We start from the raw sequence: 20,989 nt of genomic DNA on the forward strand, positions 1-20,989 counted from the left end.
ATTGACAGGAAGTTGGTGTTTCTGGGCGGAAACAGGCCGTTTTATGGGTGTGTGCGAAAAAATGCTACCGTTTCTGGGGAAAACGCGGGAGTGGCTGAAGAAACGGAGGAGTGTCTGGGCGAACGCTGGGTGTGTTTGTGACGTCAAACCAGGAACGACAAGCACTGAACTGATCGCAGATGCCGAGTAAGTCTGGAGCTACTCAGAAACTGCTAAGAGGTGTGTAGTCGCAATTTTGAGAATCTTTCGTTCGCAATTTTACTATGCTAAGATTCACTCCCAGTAGGCGGCGGCTTAGCGTGTGCAAAGCTGCTAAAAGCAGCTTGCGAGCGAACAACTCTGAATGAGGGCCCTTGTGAGGTGTGAGGTGTTCAGAATAGACTGAAAATGAGTGGAAATTATGGGTATTGAGGTTAATAATACTATGGGATCAAAAAGACCCCCAAATTCTATGATTTAAGCTATTTTTGAGGGTTTTTTGTAAAAAAAAAACCGAATCCAAAACACACCCGAATCCGACAAAAAATTTTCAGGGAGGCTTTGCCAAAACGCGTCCGAATCCAAAACACGGCGTGGAACCGAATCCAAAACCAAAAAACAAAACCCGAAAAATGTCCGGTGCACATCACTACTTTATACACATTACACCAGGTATAGCGCCATATACACGTTACACCAGGTAGAGCCCCTTACACACATTATGCCAGGTAGAGCTCCTTACACACATTACACTAGGTAGAGCCACTTATACATGTTACACCAGGTATAGCCCAAGATCGTGAGTAAGCGTCATCATTCACTACCAGCTCCAGTTCCTGCCGGCCGCAGCACCGACTGGGACACGGAGTTGTTGGTGAGTGATTACACACATGCAACTTACAGACTGCATATAATTTACAGCTTCTGGGGTTGCCTGGGATGGGTGATGGGTCTCCTTCTCCTCATGGCCGAGGGCTGAGGCAGGCAGACTGCAGTCAGGCTGAAGAGGCTGCACTGTCTGCGCACTGCTTACGTATATGGTGCTGTGCTGCTGCTGGTGGCGGGAACCAGGACTGCCTATGTGATGGCCATGTCTCATTCTATTCGGTGCTCAGGCTGCTCATGAGTGATCGCAGGCGTGCCGGCCCTGATACTCCTCTTGCATCTTCTCTCCAGGACCATCCACTCCAGTGCTGCTGACGTATCTGTCCAGTGTCCATCCACTCCAGTGCTGCTGACATACCTGTGCAGTGTCCATCCAAAAGAGTTTTAAAAAAAGAAGTTTTTAAAAAATAGTAAAAAAAGTAAAAAAAAAGGAAAATGTTAATTTTTTTTTGTTTGTACAAATTATTGTGTATGCTGAACCCCAGTGCATTTGTTCACGTGCATATAAAAGCACTGTGACTCCATTTAACTTGAGCTGAGCAGTGAATTAAAAAAATAAAAAATATATATTGTTCTATTGTTTGTATTGCATCTGTGTTCTGTACCCGTGTGTTTGTTCACGTACATATAACAGTGCTGTGACTCCACAGTGTGATCTGAGCTCTGAATTTTAAAAAAGTTTAAAAAAACTATATTGTTCTATTGTTTGTATTACATTTGCTGTACCCCAATACATTTGTTCATGTACATATAAAAGTACTGTGACTCCATGCAGTGTGAGCTGAGCTGTGGATTAAAAAAAAGAGAGAAAAAGAGATATATATTTTGTTCTATTGTTTATACTATGTCTGTGTGCTGTACCCCGATGCATTTGTTCACATACATAAAAAAGTGATGTGACTCTATGCAGTGTGAGCTGAGATGTGGCTTTAAAAAAGTAGAAAAAATATATTGTTCTATTGTATTTACTGCTTCTGTGTGTTTGTTGATATGGAAAATGATCATTAGAGAAGAGCAGTAGCAGCAACCAACTACTAGTGCTGCAGCTGCTGCCAGTCATGATAGTACAACATCTACTAAAGGTGGTCCAGGGGCAGCAAGTTTAGGAAAGGGCATGTGAAATCAAAATCTTTCACAATGTTGAAATAAAAGGGGTTGAGATGTCACCTTAAAAAATGACAATTCATTGCCCCTCAAAAAAGAACACTAAGACTAAAATGATGTGTTCCGAAATCACTTGGAAGAGTCTAGTGGTGTCCATGTTAGCTATTTGTGTCTGACATTTCTCACACTGTCCTCGTAGAGATGTCTCTTTTGTCTCCTTTCACCATTTCTACACCATCTGCATGTGTGGTGAGAAGTACAAGTAAAGGTGGTGATGAGGACATAATAGGAATTGAGTATTCTTGTGTGTAAATGGAACAGGATGAGGGGGATAATTGTGTACTACTACTCTCTGGCACTAATAAGGAGAATGAGGATGTTGATGTTTATGTAAGTAAGCCACCAGTGGCTGCAGTTTTTGCCTGTGATAAAATTAATTTATTGTGATGCCTGGGCATAAAATAAAAAAAGCCACATCTAAGGTGTGGGATTGTTTTTATCCAAATCCTGACAGCGTTTGTGAAGGCATCTGCTCCATTTGTGAGACCAAAGTTAGTAGAGCTAGGTACATTAACCATCTAGATGCCTTCTCCATGTCATTTGCAGTGAGTTCATGAAATGTATTTTAAAAAATTATAATGTAATTAACACACTCATCATCAACCTCCTCATTAGTGATTGTAGGGAAATCCTTAAAAATAATTGGATTGTGGAGGCCTAAACAAACCAAGCACTTCAGCCACAAAAGGTGCAGTCCCTGTCGCTGAAGTGCTTGGTTTGGTAAACTGTGCACGTTCTTTAGTAAAGTGGGTCAGACGGCCCAAGGACAATTCCATCTTGCACCACTTTTCTTTTCATAATGGGCTGTATTTGGGAGGGGGGGGCATTAGTGATAGTCTTTGCCTAATTTGCACCACATTTACTGAAATACATGTTGTGTGTTTGTGCCACTGCTTTATTGCATGGTTTAGCCAGCCATCCTTTAGCCAATATTGGTGAAGAATATTGTAAGCTTTGAGGTGGTCAAAATTGACTGTAAATGACTGGAAAGTAATAATGAGGTTAATAACACTGTAAGAACAAAAAAAGCACAATTTATGTGATTTTAGTAGTTTTTATCAATTAAAAAAAATCCAAAACTAAAATACAGAGCTCGGCACACATCTCTAGTAATATTATTATTATTATTATTATTATTAATATTATTAATTCATTAATTTTTTTTGCTAATATGATGCTTATAGATCCAATCCTTTATGTTATTCTCTACCCAGAATGCTACTGACTGGCATCTCCAAGCTAGTCACTCTGCAGAGAGCGCTGACCTGCAGTTTCCCTAAATCACTGCAGGTGAGTAACAATACATTCTACTTATGTGTAGTGAGGAAGCAATTCAGGTGCTAAGACATGGTCACTATTACTGACGTGGTCACTATTACTAATGTGGACCCTCTTGTCATCTGTGGTTCCAACCAGAGCCAGATTTACACACAATATATGAGCCCAAGGGCATAGACGTTTCTATAATGGGTGCAATGTGTGTGGTGCACACGTGCCCCGGGGTCCAGGAGGGACCCACATTGCACACACTGCACCCATTTCTAATACTTGTCTTTCCGTAATCCAGCATCAGGCGCTGTACTTGTGGTAAAATGTCCACCAAAATGTCCACCGCGCATGCGCAGTAGTGATTTTGGTCCCCAGAATGCTACAATCCTGAGCACTCATGTTTTGTTATTGTTATAAATTACCTTTGCTTCAGTTTGTGGAACTACAGGTCACAGCTAGCTCCTGCATAGTTGTCTCCCAGTGCCTTAGCTCCTGCACTCAGAAACTGACTTCACAGGTGTCTGGATTCTGTAATTACAGCTCGTTACCTGAAAACTACTATTCAGCTGGTCAGCCTGCTCAGTCTGCACTGCAGCTGCATGTTATATCAATTACTGGGGGCCTGTCTGGTGCTCACAACTGATTGGTCTAGCCTGTTCTTTTAAGCCTCTCAATCCCAAGAGGCTTTGCCAGTTATAGCTACTCCATGTGGTGTTCTGCTCTCTGGTTCCTCTCTGGTTTCAGTTCATCTGTCCAGTGGGTATTGCCTTGTTCCAGTATTGAATTCCAGCTTCAACATCTTGCTGACGACTTTAGTCTGCCGACTGCCGTTAGCTTGTCTCCAAGTGTCTGCACCCCAGTCCGTCCGTGTGTCGCTACCTCCTGTGTCACCCCTGGAGTGCCTGCTGCTGTTCCATCTCCACGGCCCCAGCGTACCATCTGGCCGTATGCACCCTGCCACCTTCTCCAGTTCCTGTTTGTTCCTGTGTATCCCTGCGGTTGGTCATATACAACACCTCTACCACAACTCTAGTCCAGTTCAGGTATCAAGTGACCCAGACAGGGGGCCGCGACCTGCACGTCGGAAGCCGCAAAGCCCATATCCCCTTGCGGGGTTCCCTGATGAAAACCTCCCGGCATGTTAGACTCCTCGCCTCTGTTCTGGGTAACGTCAACCACTTGGTACCTGATCCCGAATTCCGGATTCTGCACCAGTTCCTGACATTCTAACTGGCCCACCACTTCCTGGGCATGGACCCGTCACAGCAAAATCCGGCTCAAATCTTGGCTGGTCAAATACAAAATTTGACGCAGCAACTGCAAGATCTAAAGCTCCGAGTTTCCACCCAGGAAGAAACTAGCAGGTCATTAGTTGTAACCAGAGCTCCTGGGCCTGAACCAAAGCTGCATCTTCCAGATCGGTTTACAGGTGACTGGAAACAGTTCCAGAATTCCGTGATAGCTGCAAGCTATATTTCAGACTCCGGCCATTATCGTCTGGTTCTGAGGCTCAGCGAGTAGGTATCATCATCTCCCTCCTGCAGGGGGAACCCCAGTCCTGGGTGTTCGGATTAAAAATGGAGAATCCCACCTTGCACATAGTGGATGCCTTTTTTAGCGCCCTAGGAATTCTTTATGAGGACCCGGACCGAGCAGCTTCTGCAGAGGCTCACTTACAAGCCCTGAGACAAGGGAAAAACACGGCCGAGGTATACTGCACTGAGTTTCGCAGATGGGCAGGTGATAGTGGTTGGAATGACCCAGCCCTCCGAAGTAAGTTCCACTTAGGCCTCACTGAGCAAATTAAAGACTACCTTGTCCAGTATCCTACTCCTGAAACCCTGGACAAGCTCATGCAGTTAGCAATTCGAGTAGATCGTCGGATCAGGGAACGGAGGATGGAGAAAGGTGGAGGGTCACCATCTCCCTCAGCAGTAGCCTTGGAAGAAGCCGAAGATTCCAGTGAACCCATGCAGATTGGGGCCTTTCGTCTTTCTGCTCAGGAAAAATCTCATAGGCGATCGATGGGCCTATGCTTATATTGTGGAGCAAAGGGTCATTTTGGTAATGTTTGCACCCTGAAGTCGGGAAAAGACAAGACCCAGGGGTAAAAGGGGAGTTACTCCTGGGTCTGGCTGGAATCTCTCCAAAAAATTCAGTCTTGCTTCCAGTCCAAATTAGTCTACCTACAAGTTGCAGTCAAGGCTTTTGTTGATTGTGGTGCAGCTGCCAACTTTATGGATATCTCTTTCGCCCGGTCCTGGAACATTCCTATACTAAAGATGAAGCCTTCTGTGACTATTTGTGGCCTTGACGGTAACCCCCTCCTCAGTGGGCAAGTGTCTCAGCAAACTCCTCCTGTTCATTTAACTACTGGTCTTCTGCATTCGGAGAAGATTAGTTTCCTCCTTGTCAATTGCCCCATGGCCTCCATAGTCCTAGGGCTTCCATGGTTGAAATCCCATAATCCATCCATCTGCTGGAAGACAGGAGAACTCTTACAGTGGGGAACAGAATGTACAGGAAGATGTTTGTCCTTGCCAGTGCGATGCTCTCAAGTTATAAAAGAGGGGCTACAGACTCCATAACATTCATTTGCGGATGTCTTCTCCAAGAAAGAGGCGGATACTCTTCCCCCCCATCGACCTTACGACTGTGCCATCAGTCTGGTATCCGAAGATAAATTACCTAAGGGTAGATTATATGCTCTTTCTTTGCCAGAAACTAAAGCCATGGAGGACTACATTCAGGAAAGGGTTTATTCGTCCCTCAAAATCACCAGTAGGAGCAGGATTCTTCTTTGTGGCAAAAAGGACGGCTCCTTACGTCCATGCATTGATTATAGAGGACTCAACAAAATCACTGTTAAGAATTCTTATCATTTGCCTTTGATTTCCGTGTTGTTTGATCAACTCCGGATGGCGGAAATCTTCTCTAAAATTGATCTTCGGGGGGCATATAACCTCATACGAATTAAGGCCGGTGATGAGTGGAAGACGGCCTTCAACACTCATTCTGGGCATTATGAATACCTTGTTATGCCATTTGGATTGTCAAATGCTCCTGCCGTCTTCCAAGATTTTATCAATGATGTGCTCCGAGAATTTCTGGGAAAATTTGTTGTGGTCTACTTGGATGACATCCTGATATATTCACGGTCACTTGAGCAGCATCGAGTCCATGTCCAGATGGTGTTGCAAAAGCTCCGGGAGCACCATCTATACGCCAAGTTAGAAAAATGTGAATTCGAAGTGAAGGAAGTCGCTTTCTTAGGCTACATCATCTCTCCCAAGGGGTTCTCCATGGATCCCAGTAAGCTTCAAGCAATTCAAGATTGGGCACAACCTACTAACCTTAAAGCTATACAACGCTTTCTTGGGTTCGCTAATTATTACAGGAGATTTATTCGTTCATTTTCAGACATTGTTGCACCTATTGTTGCTTTGACCAAGAAAGGTGCGGATCCGTCACATTGGTCACCTTCAGCTCTACAAGCTTTTCTCAAGTTAAAAAAAGCCTTTATATCTGCACCTGTTCTTAGTCATCCAAATCCTGACCTGCCTTTTGTTATGGAAGTGGATGCTTCTGAAGTGGGAGTGGGAGCAGTCCTATCACAGAAAGATCCAGTGGATTCTAAACTTCACCCGTGCTCTTTTCTGTCCAGAAAGTTCTCTCCTGCCGAAGCCAACTATGATGTTGGAAATCGTGAACTGCTTGCTATCAAGTGGGCTCTAGAAGAATGGAGGCATTGGTTGGAAGGGGCGAGACACGTGATTACAATCCTCACTGACCATAAAAACCTATCCTATATTGAATCAGCCAAGAGACTGAATCCAAGACAGGCACGATGGGCATTATTCTTCACTAGATTCAACTATGTGATCTCCTATTGGCCAGGATCGAAGAATCTTAAAGCAGATGCCTTGTCACGAAGCTTCCTTCCAATTCAAAATTCATCCTGCTCTTCTGAACCAATTATTCCTGTTTCCAATATCCATGCTGGTCTTGCTCAAGATTTAGTCTCCCAGATTCAAGCCAAACAGTCTCTTGTACCCATGGGGACTCCCTCAAGACTCCTCTTTGTCCCTAAAGAGTACAGGAAAGCAGTTTTGTCTGAATTTCATGTAAAAAGAGTCTCTGGGCATCCAGGGATTTCTAAGACTCTGGATTTATTGTCTCGCTCAGTTTGGTGGCCTTCTATGTATCAAGATGTTAGAGAGTTCATTCTTGCTTGTGAGATCTGTGCTCAACATAAAACTCCTCATAAAGCTCCCATGGGACATCTTACGCCTCTTACGGTTCCCTCAAGACCTTGGTGCCATATTTCTATGGACTTTGTGGTTGATCTTCCTAAGTCATCGGGGTACAATACCATTTGGGTTGTGGTAGACCGGTTCAGTAAGATGGCTCACTTTGTTCCTCTTCGCAAGCTCCCCAGTGCCAGGGAATTGGCAACCTTGTTTATCCAACATATCTTTAAATTACATGGATTACCACAGGACATCGTCTCCGACAGAGGAACTCAGTTTATTGCTCAATTCTGGCGAGCTTTCTGTTCAGCCTTGGATATTAATCTTAGTCTATCCTCTGGTTATCATCCACAATCCAATGGACAGACTGAGCGAGTGAACCAGTCTCTTGAACAGTATCTCCGTTGTTATGTTTCCAAGTACCATAACGATTGGGTGGACCATCTGGCATTTGCTGAATTTGCATATAATAATTCCAGTCACTCTTCTTCACCCATGTCACCCTTCTTTTGTCTCTCTGGGTTCCATCCTAGGTCTAACGCTTTTGACATCCTGCAGCAACAGACTTCTTCCCTTGATCCTGTAGCTCGTCTGAGGAAAATTTGGAGGAGAGTACGTCTGGCACTCAACCAAGTCTCTGTTCGTTCCAAACAATTTGCTGACAGACGACGAAGACCTTGTACTTTTAAAGGAGGTGACATGGTGTGGCTGTCCACTCTAAATATCAAGTTACGCCAGCCCTCTCAAAAATTTGGGCCTAGGTTCATTGGTCCATTCCGGATTATTAGACAGATTAATCCAGTAGCCTTTCGACTCCTTTTACCAAAATCACTTAAGATCAATAACACTTTCCACTGTTCCTTGTTGAAACCAGCATTTGTGTCCCAGAGATTTGGAAGATCTCCTTCCAGAAGGCCTGCCGCTGTGTTAGTCCAAGGTCACAAGGAGTTTGTTGTGGAAAAGATTCTGGATTCCAAGTTCAGGAGGGGTCAAGTTCATTTCCTCGTGCATTGGAAGGGTTACGGTCCGGAAGAGAGAACCTGGGTACCAGAGCGGTTTCTTCATGCACCCAGACTTAAGAGGTCTTTCTTCTGTGAATTTCCGGATAAGTCTGGTTCTAGGGGTTCTTAACCCCTCTTCAAGGGGGGGGGGGGTACTGTTACAATCCTGAGCACTCATGTTTTGTTATTGTTATAAATTGCCTTTGCTTCAGTTTGTGGAACTACAGGTCACAGCTAGCTCCTGCATAGTTGTCTCCCAGTGCCTTAGCTCCTGCACTCAGCAACTGACTTCACAGGTGTCTGGATTCTGTAATTACAGCTCGCTACCTGAAAACTACTATTCAGCTGGTCAGCTTGCTCAGTCTGCACTGCAGCTGCATGTTATATCAATTACTGGGAGCCTGTCTGGTGCTCACAACTGATTGGTCCAGCCTGTTCTTTTAAGCCTCTCAATCCCAAGAGGCTTTGTCAGTTATAGCTACTCCATGTGGTGTTCTGCTCTCTGGTTCCTCTCTGGTCTCAGTTCATCTGTCCAGTGGGTATTGCCTTGTTCCAGTATTGAATTCCAGCTTCAACATCTTGCTGACAACTTTAGTCTGCCGACTGCCGTTACCCTGTCTCCAAGTGTCTGCACCCCAGTCCGTCCGTGTGCCGCTACCTCCTGTGTCACCCCTGGAGTGCCTGCTGCTGTTCCATCTCCACGGCCCCAGCGTACCATCTGGCAGTGTGCACCCTGCCACCTTCTCCAGTTCCTGTTTGTTCCTGTGTATTCCTGCGGTTGGTCATATACAACACCTCTACCACAACTCTAGTCCAGTTCAGGTATCAAGTGACCCAGACAGGGGGCCGCGACCTGCACGTTGGAAGCCGCAAAGCCCATATCCCCTTGCGGGGTTCCCTGGTGAAAACCTCCCGGCGTGTTAGACTCCGCGCCTCTGTTCTGGGTAACGTCAACCACTTGGTACCTGATCCCGAATTCCGGATTCTGCACCAGTTCCTGACACAGAACCATGTTTCTGCGCATATACGGTAGACTCCGGAACAATGCTGGAGTCTATTGTGACGTACAGAGGATGAGGCCCACCCGGAGGTGCACACAGGCCCCCTCCTCTGTCTAAACACCCCTGCCCAATGGTGCATTTGGGTATTATACACAGGTGCAGCAGTATATAATGCTGGAAACTTGGTGAGGTTTGATCAGAGGTGTGTGGAAAAGATAGGCAAGGGAGGTAATGCCTCACCTCCTATAGACTTTTTACCCAGAGTTTTGATTCTAAAAATGATTAAAATAATACAAAGAAGATATTTCTAATATATTCTTTGTATTTTTCATATACTTTATATAGTCACAACGTATACTGGCATATACTTTAGTATGACAGGAAAGACTCTTCCTAATCTCACCACACGTCACTGCACAAAGATTACAGACAGATTAGAAAGTTGATGTGGATACAAACAGAAAATATATCACTTAGCGCAAACCAATACTAGGTATGTACTATCTTATAAGGATACTAGGTGATTCATCACGCCCTACGGGTGCTCTTCTCACCGTCGTAAGGGGCTACACCCCCTTAACCCTTGCATGCCCTTGTGGTGTGCAATATTTTTATTATATGGATTATTACCTCCAATTATAATTGTGTGAGTGGTTAAATATTGCACGGACAAAGGGCGTGCAATGGTTAAGGGGTAATAGCCCCTTGCAATGGCGTGAACAGTGCCCGCAGGGCCTGATGAATCACCTAGTGGGTGCTGTGGTTGGGGGAGTGGTGAGTGCGGGGGAGTTGCGGATGGGGTCCAGGGGAGACATGGGTTGGGGAGGGGCGGTTGCGGAGTTGCCGCGGGTGGGGGAGGGGCTGGTGCAGTGGTGCCGCAGGTGGGGTCCTGAGCCACCGTGGGTGGGGGAGGAGCGGTTGCCGTGGTGCCACGGGTGGGGGCGGATGTGGTGGTGCTGCGGGTGGGGTAGGGGTGGGTGCGGTGGCGTCGTGCGTGGGTGAGGGGCATATGCGGGGGTGCTATGGGTGTGGGCAGGGGTTTGGGGCCACTGTGGGTGGTGGTGGAGGTTGCCGCGGATGGGGCCCGGAGGTACTGCGAGTGAGGGAGGGGCGGGTAATGCACCTCCTGCTTCTCCTCCTGGAAGTAGCTAAGCTGCTGTCCTCCCTTTGGCAGTGGCTCTCCCGGAGACTCGCACAGCAGCCAGTCACTATTGATAGCACTGGTGTCCCAATGCGCCGCATTACGGGGAAGAAGATGCACTCAATAAACTACAGCTCCCAGCAGCCCTTAGTGCCGGAATGCTTTGGCGCTAAGGGCTGCTGGGAGCTGTAGTTTATTTAGTGTGTCTACTTCCCTGTAATGCGGCTCGTTGGGACACTGCACTGTCACCTTTTACACTGATTCAGCGTCCTTCCGTGATATCACCCACTCTATCCGTTACATTAGCCTTCTCAGGGCTTCCAGGCCGGCAGCCCAGGTGCTGTGTTGTGGAGTCAGGGCCTCTGGGGATCTGGGAGCGGCTGTGGCAGGAAGGCACTTCTGTGACATCACGCGCAGAGGAGGCTCCGGGGCTCATAGAGTATCCGGCGCAGGGAGGGTTATGAAAGTCTTCCGCTGCGCCGCTTTCATACACATCTATGCCGGTGGCCACAGCAGCTTTTGTTCCACCTGCGCCGTGGTTTGGTAGTGGGGATTGTTGATGCTGGAGGGGGCAGGCGGACTGGCAGCAGGACATAGGGTGCTGCAGTAAAAGGTTTCTTTTTTTCCCTATCTACAGCGCAGAGACTTGCGTCATACCCTCCAGCTGTACCTTTTTGGCAGGTACAGTAGCTTTTCTTATGGTCTGTACTGATTTTTGGCTCTCCAAACTTCTATTGAAAGTATAGGAAAAGGGGCGTGACCACGCCACTTTACCTGTGACCACGCCCGCTTTTCGAATTTAATGTATAAATTGTTGGAGGGTATGTTGCTGCAGATGCAGTGGGCCTATTTTGGGGTGTGGACCTGGAGCTGCAGCTCTATCAGCCCCATTGTTAATACTGCTCTGGGAACACACAGCAGCCAAATGGCAGAGCCTCCCATTGGATGTAATCAGCTGTGGACTGGGTGTGATAGTTCTGATGCTAACCCAATGAGAGCTCCTAGCTACACCCAGCGTTATACACACAGCACAGAGTCACAGATATGGGCTATTATATAGGAGATGTGTGGATCACTATAACTATATCTCCACATGTAGAAGGAAATATATAGAAACCTCCTTGATAATGTCACCATAAAACACCATAAAAGGAAGGCTGCACTTATCAAGTCACAAGCTTCAGAGCCAAAACACGTTGTGATAAGGACAGTAGGCTGCCAGGTCGGGATCCCAGCAGTCAGAATACTGACGCCTGGATCCTGACCGCCAGAATTCAGGCAGTAGCGCCACAGCTATTCCCACTCCTGGGTGTCCACAACATGGAGCGGGAATAGAACCTGTGGTGAGCGCAGCGAGCCACGAGCCCGCTAGGGCCTTTTGTTGCGCTTGCCCCCTTGCCAGCATTCTGGCAGTCAGGATCTCAGTGTCGGTATTCTGACCACCGGGATCCCAACCGTTGGGATCCCGTACCCAACATGCCAGGTATGCTGGGATGATGTTCTAAGGATTGCGTACCTGTACCATAATCAGCTCCACTTCGCCCCGGATCCGGGATATGGGGGTATTCTGACATTCACTTACAGGTATACATTTTCTTGCACCCACCTTTTCTGGTACGCCTCCATCTGTCCACTAATGGTGGAATTGTTATATTTTTATATATTTTATGTTTTGTTGTGTAACCACCTTTGCATTAATCCTACGATATTTCACTATGTGGAGATCCTTGTTTTTCTCTCTGTCTTTTCCATACATATGGACATTGGTTTAATGAGAGGGGAAAAGAATCCTAAGATTACAGTCTAGAAGGTGGAATTACATCTTATTTGGAAAGAGCATATATTTGAGGAAAAAGGACATCTAAGAGACTACTACATCCGGGATCAGTGTGAGATTCCGGCGGTCGGGATCCCGGTGCCCCCTCGTGGGCTTGCTGCGCTCACCATGCTTCGGGCCTGCTGTTCTATTCCCCCTTGGCTGGTGGCGTGGACCATCATCCAAGTGGAGATACCAGCTAGTGGTTGGAATTTAAACCGCCAGTATTTCACCTGGTGTCGGGATTCTGGCGTTGGTATCCTGACAGCCTTCCTTATGTTTTATGACATTATCAAGGAGGTTTCTATATACAGTATTTCCTTCTACATATGAAGATATACTATATTGATCCACACATATCCTTATAAGACTGTACATACCTAGTTGTGGTATGCGGTAAGTGATATATTTTCTGTTTGTACAGTATCTGCTTGTTTAGGCTTTGGAGGGACTACCCTTATTATCACTATTTTAGCAGAATTCGAGTAAAGTGCAGGTTCCTACACCCGATTTTTTGTCCTTAGAAAGTAGACGTGACCCTGCCCAAACAACATTATTTAATATTTTCTTCATTTTGCTACACCCAGATGCTGCTACCCTGTAGTGTATATAGTATTTGCCTCTTTCTGCATCTTTATGGAGCCATTTCTCCATATATGACCTATTACTCTTTGCCAATAATTCAGGTGTCTGGAGCTTTGTATAATATGATGAACGGAAACCCTTTCAGGCTACAAGTATTGGTGGACCGATGGCCAGACTTCACTTCTGTCGTATGTCGCCCCCCACTGGAGGTGAGTTAGTGGCAGCTGATTAAAAATCACCACAGACCATGGCTTCACAGTTTCCTGTGTTAAATTACTTAACCCAGCAGCTAAAACAATGTGCTGTATACATGTTTCTAATGTTTTCACTACTCATTTGTCATCACTGTATTCATTTCTTCTTGTTTTCCCATTATGAAACTTGGTTACAAAGCTGAAAATAATGTGACTGTCTGCAGGCTGTACCTTTTTTAGACTGTGGGATCAATTCAGACCTGCTCACTGCTGTGCGTTTTCGCATAGCGGGCGATTATCGAACTACTGCGCGTGCGTATGCACTGCAATGCGTACGTGTGCCAACAAACAGTGACAGGAAAATTTAGATTGCACGGCTGTTCACAAGGTAATTGACAGGAAGAGGACGTTTGTAGGTTGCAACTGACCGTTTTCTGGGAGTGTCTGGAAAAACGCAAGTGTTTGGAAAAGGAGGGGAGGGCTGGACTGCACACCCTATTACTAAAGATATTAAGAGGTGCTATCATGCTGAGGCTTCTAATTCAGGGGGTAATTCCAAGTTGATCGCAGCAGTAATTTTGTTAGCAGTTGGCCAAAACCATGTGCACTGCAGGGGAGGCAGATTTAACATGTGCAGAGAGAGTTAGATTTGGGTGTGGTGTGTTCAATCTGCAATCTAATTTGCAGTGTAAAAATAAAGCAGCCAGTATTTACCCTGCACAGAAATAAAATAGCCCACCCAAATCTAACTCTTTCTGCACATGTTATATCTGCCTCCCCTGCAGCACACATGGTTTTGCCCAACTGCTAACAAAATTCCTGCTGCGATCAACTTGGAATTACCCCCACTATGCTGGAGGAAGAGAGATGCAGATGCACACTCCTAGCACTACGAACACGGGTAGTAAGAATAGTTTAAATAAACCCTCACAATTCACATGGAGTATAATTGCACACATTTTCGCAAATATGCAGGCCCATGTAATGCGGCCAGGTGACTTCAACACATGGGTCCCTAACATTACTAATACTGTCACATTATATCAATTTATTCAGGACTGTAAATGCCGATTTACGTACAGGAATAAAAGCAACACTTTAAAAAGACATTTCATATACTTTAAATGAAGCCGCTGCGGCCGCTATACTTAATCCACAATCTACGTACTTATTACCCAATTAGCGTACAGAGTCCCGTACCGTGTATGGACTTTGCGTACAAACGCCGCGCTGGCTGTACAAAGTACACACAGCGCGTACACACTCAAAGATACACCGTGAACCCTTAACAGCTATGCATGCAATGATAATACACTTTAAACCTTAGCAGGGAAAGGAAGACACGACACCAGATTGTGATTAAACTGCTGGGTTCCGACACCACAGCATATTATTACTAAAAGGGGTTACAATAACAAAACAATACAATACAAAAGAATAATGGCTACAGTCAATGGTACATACTTGTTTGGATTTCGCCGTGCTACCCAGTCTGGTCCTCAGTCATCTAGATAGATAAGTTTAAGAGTCTTGAGAGAGACCGGGCCTGCAGCTAGCTCTTTTTATACAATCTTCCAAAATTTAACACAATGGATACTGTAATCTCTTTGTCCATTGGACACAGGGATGTTCATTTACAGTACAGGAGAGGTCATAGGTTGATTTGAATAGGTGGGCAATGTCTGTTCCAGATGCACTTGTGGGTGGTCTCCTCTGGGTTCCTGCCGCATACCTAATGTACAGTAAATACAGTTTATATTTATATTCTGCTCCTGCACATAACTATCCACAGGAACGTGCGATCTTCTGCAAACCAACACCGGAATATTACCCTTAAAATACACTACAGCTGGATACCAAACACCACCTTATAAACTTGTTCTGTCCTCTCCTATCCTGTAAAGGTGAATCCCTTTGTTTTGATACCATTTAAACTGTTGTAACTTGCTGGTGTGATGCGAGGAGACTATGTGTACATTGTGCACTATTTGCATTAAATATGTAGTGTGTTTTGATAGCTTTTCCATGCGTCCACAAACTCTACCATAAATACTCATACCACGCGCTAATACGCAGGACCGCGGGAGCGACCATACGCAAGTTGTGAATATGCACACGCACAGCAGAACAAGTACATGCACGGAGGCCATCTGTGTGTAGTTTGTACGTGATGTGTGTACTGCAATATTTCTCGACTTTGGCAGTCACCAATAACTGCCACTACCTAATCAATAAACAGAAAAATATCTACACAATATCTACAAAAGTTTGGATGGTCGGGAGAGAGTTGTAGGTGGGAAATATATGACCTAGTGAGATAGTAAAAGCATGTATGTATGAATCCATGTCTGAGGGTCATGTATCATCGTGCCGTATATGTTCTACATAAGCTTCGAGGTATATGCAAAGTATACATTAAATCCTTCTCATCCCATATTAAGGGTCTGTAAATGGGCCAACAAACACTACCGAGCTCTTTTCGGCTTCTTGTTCCAACAAATGGGGTGCACATTTAGTTGATGATACATGGATGGGGAAACATATGTGAGTGCTAGTATATGTGGATATCACCTGTCGACTATGTGTGCAATTAGCTGGAGGTTGCAGAGATGAAGATAAGACACATATATAAAAATACATTCACAGAAACATGTTGCGTAGGGCTGATGTCTTTTCCGGATGGATGTATCTGGGCAGAGGGGGAGACAAAAGAAAAACGGGTGAAAGAAACAGGCCATGAACTTCATTTGCAATCTTTATCATAACACTGTCTCTATGGATGGGTCGTAAATTAAATCTGCTGCTATAACAGCGCCCTCGCTACTTAGACTCAGATTTGTGCCGTGCTTGCGCCGCATTAGAATTTGAACACATCTAAATATCGAACCAATAATTATGAAGACTCCCGGGATACAAAGGAGAAACTTCCCCACACTCATAATGACATTCTGAGCCCATTCTCCTAAACCTGAGAAACATTTGCGTGGGTTCAACCATGAGACCCAGCCGGTCAGTTCATTACTCACAGTCGCTAAGGTAAGGTTGTGTTTCCTCCTGAACTCCCACTTCAACTGCAAGATATCGTCCATCTTTTGATCGATGATCTCCATTGGGTCATCAGTGCTGTTTGTAATATACGTACAACACTTCACACCATATTGAGTTGCCAGAGTAACACAGTACCCACCTGTCACGGCTGTGACATAATTAAGGACCATCCTGTGCTAAATCAGTTCCTTCTTGTAAGCTTGTAACTCCCTTCCCATATACCTGAAGGTGTCGTCATACATCTCAGTGATATTATCTATCAAGTTCACTAGCGCATGGATATACCTATAAATTTATAGTTCCTCTGGCAGTACGGGTGATGTCTAATGCGAGAAGGAACTGAATCCCGGTGGATTTGTGGATCAAATCAGAGGCTGCGTGCTCTGGCCTATCTATGAGGTGTCTCTTGATGATGTGTTCGTAGTGAGTATGAGTATAAGGAGCCTGAGCACTGCGGTGAACATCTTTCATTCTATCATGGGTTATGGTCATGACCTCTGGTAGTACTCTCCCAATATAACACAATCCCTCTGAGCTTGGGGCAAGCCACTTGTACGCCTTCCTCCCACATATGAAATAGGCATCATCTGGGAGAACATAGGGGACAAAATATAACATCACCATATTACAAATTTTCCAAGTAAAGAAACCAATACCTAGTTCTCCCATCTGCTCAGTACAAGTATCGGGCTGGATGATATGGGCACAATACCCTGACGATACTTTTCCAAGCCACATGGTCTTGCTTCCACGGGTGTACCTATACCGAAAAATACCTCCCACTTTTGGCTATTTGGCGTACAAGTTCAGAGTCTATGGGTATCCTATCAGCTCTGTGTGAAAAGGTCATTGTCTGGTTATTCCACGTCACTTCCCAATTTCCCGGTTTTCGGTAATTGGAAATATTAAAACACAATAAGGACCTGTCTACATGATACTGGTGGAGCTTCAAACTAGGGGGCCTAGAGATATTGAATTTCTTGTCGACCGGTCTCTCACCCCGCAATTCGAGTACCTCATCTATTGCTAAAGGGTATGGTACTAATCCTGACTTACTCTGACCTTGAGGTACTTGTGAGCACACCCAGCATTCCATCTGGTTTAAGACCTTACCCACTAATGAGTGGTAATCACTCAACGGATGACGGTCCATGTTGATATTCAGGTTGGACTGACATCTCTGGATGCACCCATCCTCTACTATGTTCTCACAATTCCTACAAATACAATATTCATCAGACAATAACCCCTCACAGTGCCTCCGAGCTCCCTGACTACCAGAGCGCTTACTGATGCCAGCCTTTACTAAAGTGATGTGCTGCTCCTGAGACCCTACAAATTCATACTCGCCATTAGAACCCATTCCAGATCCCCTTTTGACCTCTCTGGGACCCTCACCAAAACAAACTGTCCTGATCAAAACCAGAATTACTAACAGAACCCGAAACGCAGTCTCTTGTGATCGATCCATTTCGTTAGGGGAAAGGAGGAAAATAAGAAGGAGAAAAGAAAGGAAAAATTCAGGGGGAGGTGAAAAAAGAAAATGGTATGGCAACCGTTCTAGATCTTGTTACTCTCTGTGCTCAGATGCCCTTCAACAGTCCTGCCTCTCAACTTTCCTGGAACAGACACTCCAGTGATACGAGATTCTCTACACTCCGCTCTTTGTCACGAGTTCTCTCCAATACATTGCATTATTCCTGGTGAGGATTACTTCCTATCGGTTCCCCCATTGGGAGTAACTATTTCCAAGACAGGATGTAATCCTACCATTCCGTTTCTAATCTGTTTACTGTAAGGTGTTGTTGTCTCTGTGCAATGACCCGTCTCACACTTACCAGTAGCTGTGACCTCACCAGTTCTTTCAGTGGGGAACACTGGTACTGCTCTAACTGGGTGGACAGGCCCCACCTGAGTTTCCTGCAAGGCGACTGCCTGAATGAGAGCTGTGATTTGGCTGGATCCTTCATCTTCCTGTGACCTAAAACCTTGGAAAGACTTCAAAACAGGATACAACTTGCAAAGGTTAGGGTTAATACATTGCTCTTGCATACTACTATCATTTACAGATGTACCATTGATTGTAGCCATGTTTTTCCCTTCGACCTGTGTCTGTAATGGTGTGTTTGTGTCTCCATTCCTGCTAGGTTTGGAACCTGCTTTACAAGTTTGTTCCCTTTACATTTCCCCCTCTTGCTGCCATAAATTTAGACAATCGTTATGTCTAATCCTTTGTTTTCTGGATTTAAGAAGACATATTTTACTGCCTACATTCTGTAGTACCTCTGGTTCAAAGCTGCCCACCCTAGGGAATGGTACCCTATCTTTGTCAGTCATACATAACCATTCATTGCAAAAAGCCTCCGTGTGTGAACCATACTTTTCACACATAATAAACCTTGCTGACCCTCTAGGTCGCAATTCTGACCTTCTCGATCCCAACTCTTCAGCCTGAACTCTAGCTACTAAACGCCCACCGCTTGTGCAAGTGGATCCCATCGCGGACTTTTTGCCAATAAACGCAATCCCCAATGCACAAGACAATAGACGGTGAAAGACACCTAATGCTTTCACTCGCTCCTTCTCCGCTGAGTACCACGACTCACTTCAATAATGAACACCGCAAACCCAGTGAGGCCCTTACTGGTTTCTATTTACTGGAAGTGTTAGGAGTGACTTACCTATTCCAGTAAATATCTGCCGGCGGAGATTTTCCTGAGAGAGACCAGCGAAAACTCCCTATTACTTACACAAATCACGCTTGCGTATGCTCTACACAGCGCTCATGATACCGCGATTCTACGAAAAAGTTCGTAAAAAGGTATCAAGTTGCGCTGTATATCACACCCACAAACGCGCGGTCCAATCGCACAGCGTATAGGTACTTGTTACCTATCTGCCGTACAACCACGGGTCGATGTACAAACTGCGACCTTCAGCTCGGAGCATAACAAAAAAACGTTTTACTTCAGTACTACACAATGCACAATTCCCTATTACGCTCCTCTGCAAATCTCTTCACGATTTGCGTATTTCAATCTTATATTAACGTGAGTCAGCCGCCTCACGCCACCAAGCCTCCTCTTACTTAGTGTACCACGGGACCCGATTTCCGGAGTTCAAATCCACTCATTCCTATGTTCGCTCACTCAAATACACCTTGGTTTTTTCTGTACAGAAAATTTTCATTCATAAGATAGGCAGCCTTACCCCCCGAGGCAATACAGTTTTAAACAAAAGTTTTATACTAATCTGCTTTAGAAACCGGGCACTTTTGTGCTATTGTAGCGTGGCTACTGTCCCATCTTTTAAACTAAACGACACTATTGTGTAATTTGTACTTAGCGCCCACACTCTTATGCACTTTGCGTAAACACGCGACCGTGCATGTCTCTTACGCTGCGTGCGCAGTCCTGTACTTTGTCCCAGACACGTGTACAAAACCCTGCATCCACAATAAAACAAATCCCACAACTTCTATAAATGTGAGCAATACTAACTGTAATCGCTCACTAAACACAACTTGTTCTGCATAAACTTTTATGCAGACCTGCGTTTGTGTCTTTACACTTACTTCCTTAACTTTAATTTTTTTAACTATATAGCCACAAATGTATCCGGTTTCACACAGATCTAAATGAATCTAGCACTCTGAGTCTTTATGGCAACAATGTGAGAGGGTATGCAAACTATGAGTGTCTTTGTGTATGCTTTTTTTTTTTAAATAGCTTTTTTCCTGTTTAACGGGTTCTTCCAGCAACTCTGCAGTCTAGGCAGAGCAGACACACTCTAACAGCACACAAATAGGGTTTTAAAACATCCAGCAACCAGAAAAAGGTTTATCATGGATATCTTTCCCCCTTTGCTGATAGATTAAGTCTGCTATGACCTGCTAGGCTGTGAGCATGTGAATCGCCGGACGATGCTACCAATTGTAAATGCCGATTTACGTACAGGAATAAAAGCAACACTTTAAAAAGACTTTTCATATACTTTAAATGAAGCCGCTGCGGCCGCTATACTTAATCCACAATCTACTTACTTATTACCCAATTAGCGTACAGAGTCCCGTACCGTGTACGGACTTTGCGTACAAACGCCGCGCTGGCTGTACAAAGTACACACAGCGCGTACACACTCAAAGATACTCCGTGAACCCTTAACAGCTATGCATGCGATGATAATACACTTTAAACCTTAGCAGGGAAAGGAAGACACGACACCAGATTGTAATTAAACTGCTGGGTTCCGACACCATAGCATATTATTACTAAAAGGGGGTTACAATAACAAAACAATACAAAAGAATAATGGCTACAGTCAATGGTACATACTTGTTTGGATTTCGCCGCGCTACCCAGTCTGGTCCTCGTTCATCTAGATCAGAGGTTCTCAAACTCGGTCCTCGGGAGCCCACACAGTGCATGTTTTGCAGGTTACCCAGCAGGTGCACAGGTGTATTAATTACTCACTGACACATTTTAAAAGGTCCACAGGTGGAGCTAATTATTTCACTTGCGATTCTGTGAGGAGACCTGCAAAACATGCACTGTGTGGGCTCCCGAGGACCGAGTTTGAGAACCTCTGATCTAGATAGATAACTTTAAGCGTCTTGAGAGAGACCAGGCCTGCATTTAACTCTTTTTATACAATCTT

The 20,989-nt window shown here is 45.1% G+C and overlaps 1 protein-coding gene across 3 annotated transcripts in view; it reads left to right on the forward strand.

The window, feature by feature from the left end:
• The window catches only part of LOC135054977 (glycine N-acyltransferase-like), a 58,935-nt gene that overhangs the window by 11,311 nt on the left and 26,635 nt on the right, over nucleotides 1–20,989 (forward strand). For 2 of the 3 annotated variants that reach the window (XM_063958499.1, XM_063958501.1), the window contains exons 2-3: nucleotides 3,243–3,318; nucleotides 13,193–13,300. In XM_063958499.1, coding sequence (XP_063814569.1) covers nucleotides 3,244–3,318; nucleotides 13,193–13,300 — 183 coding nt within the window. In that variant the 5' untranslated portion in view covers nucleotide 3,243. The remainder of the gene's footprint in view (nucleotides 1–3,242; nucleotides 3,319–13,192; nucleotides 13,301–20,989) is intronic. The other variant, XM_063958500.1, reaches the window with a different exon arrangement.

The sequence above is a fragment of the Pseudophryne corroboree genome, chromosome 3 (assembly GCF_028390025.1).
Source record: "Pseudophryne corroboree isolate aPseCor3 chromosome 3, aPseCor3.hap2, whole genome shotgun sequence".
Lineage (NCBI taxonomy): Eukaryota > Metazoa > Chordata > Amphibia > Anura > Myobatrachidae > Pseudophryne > Pseudophryne corroboree.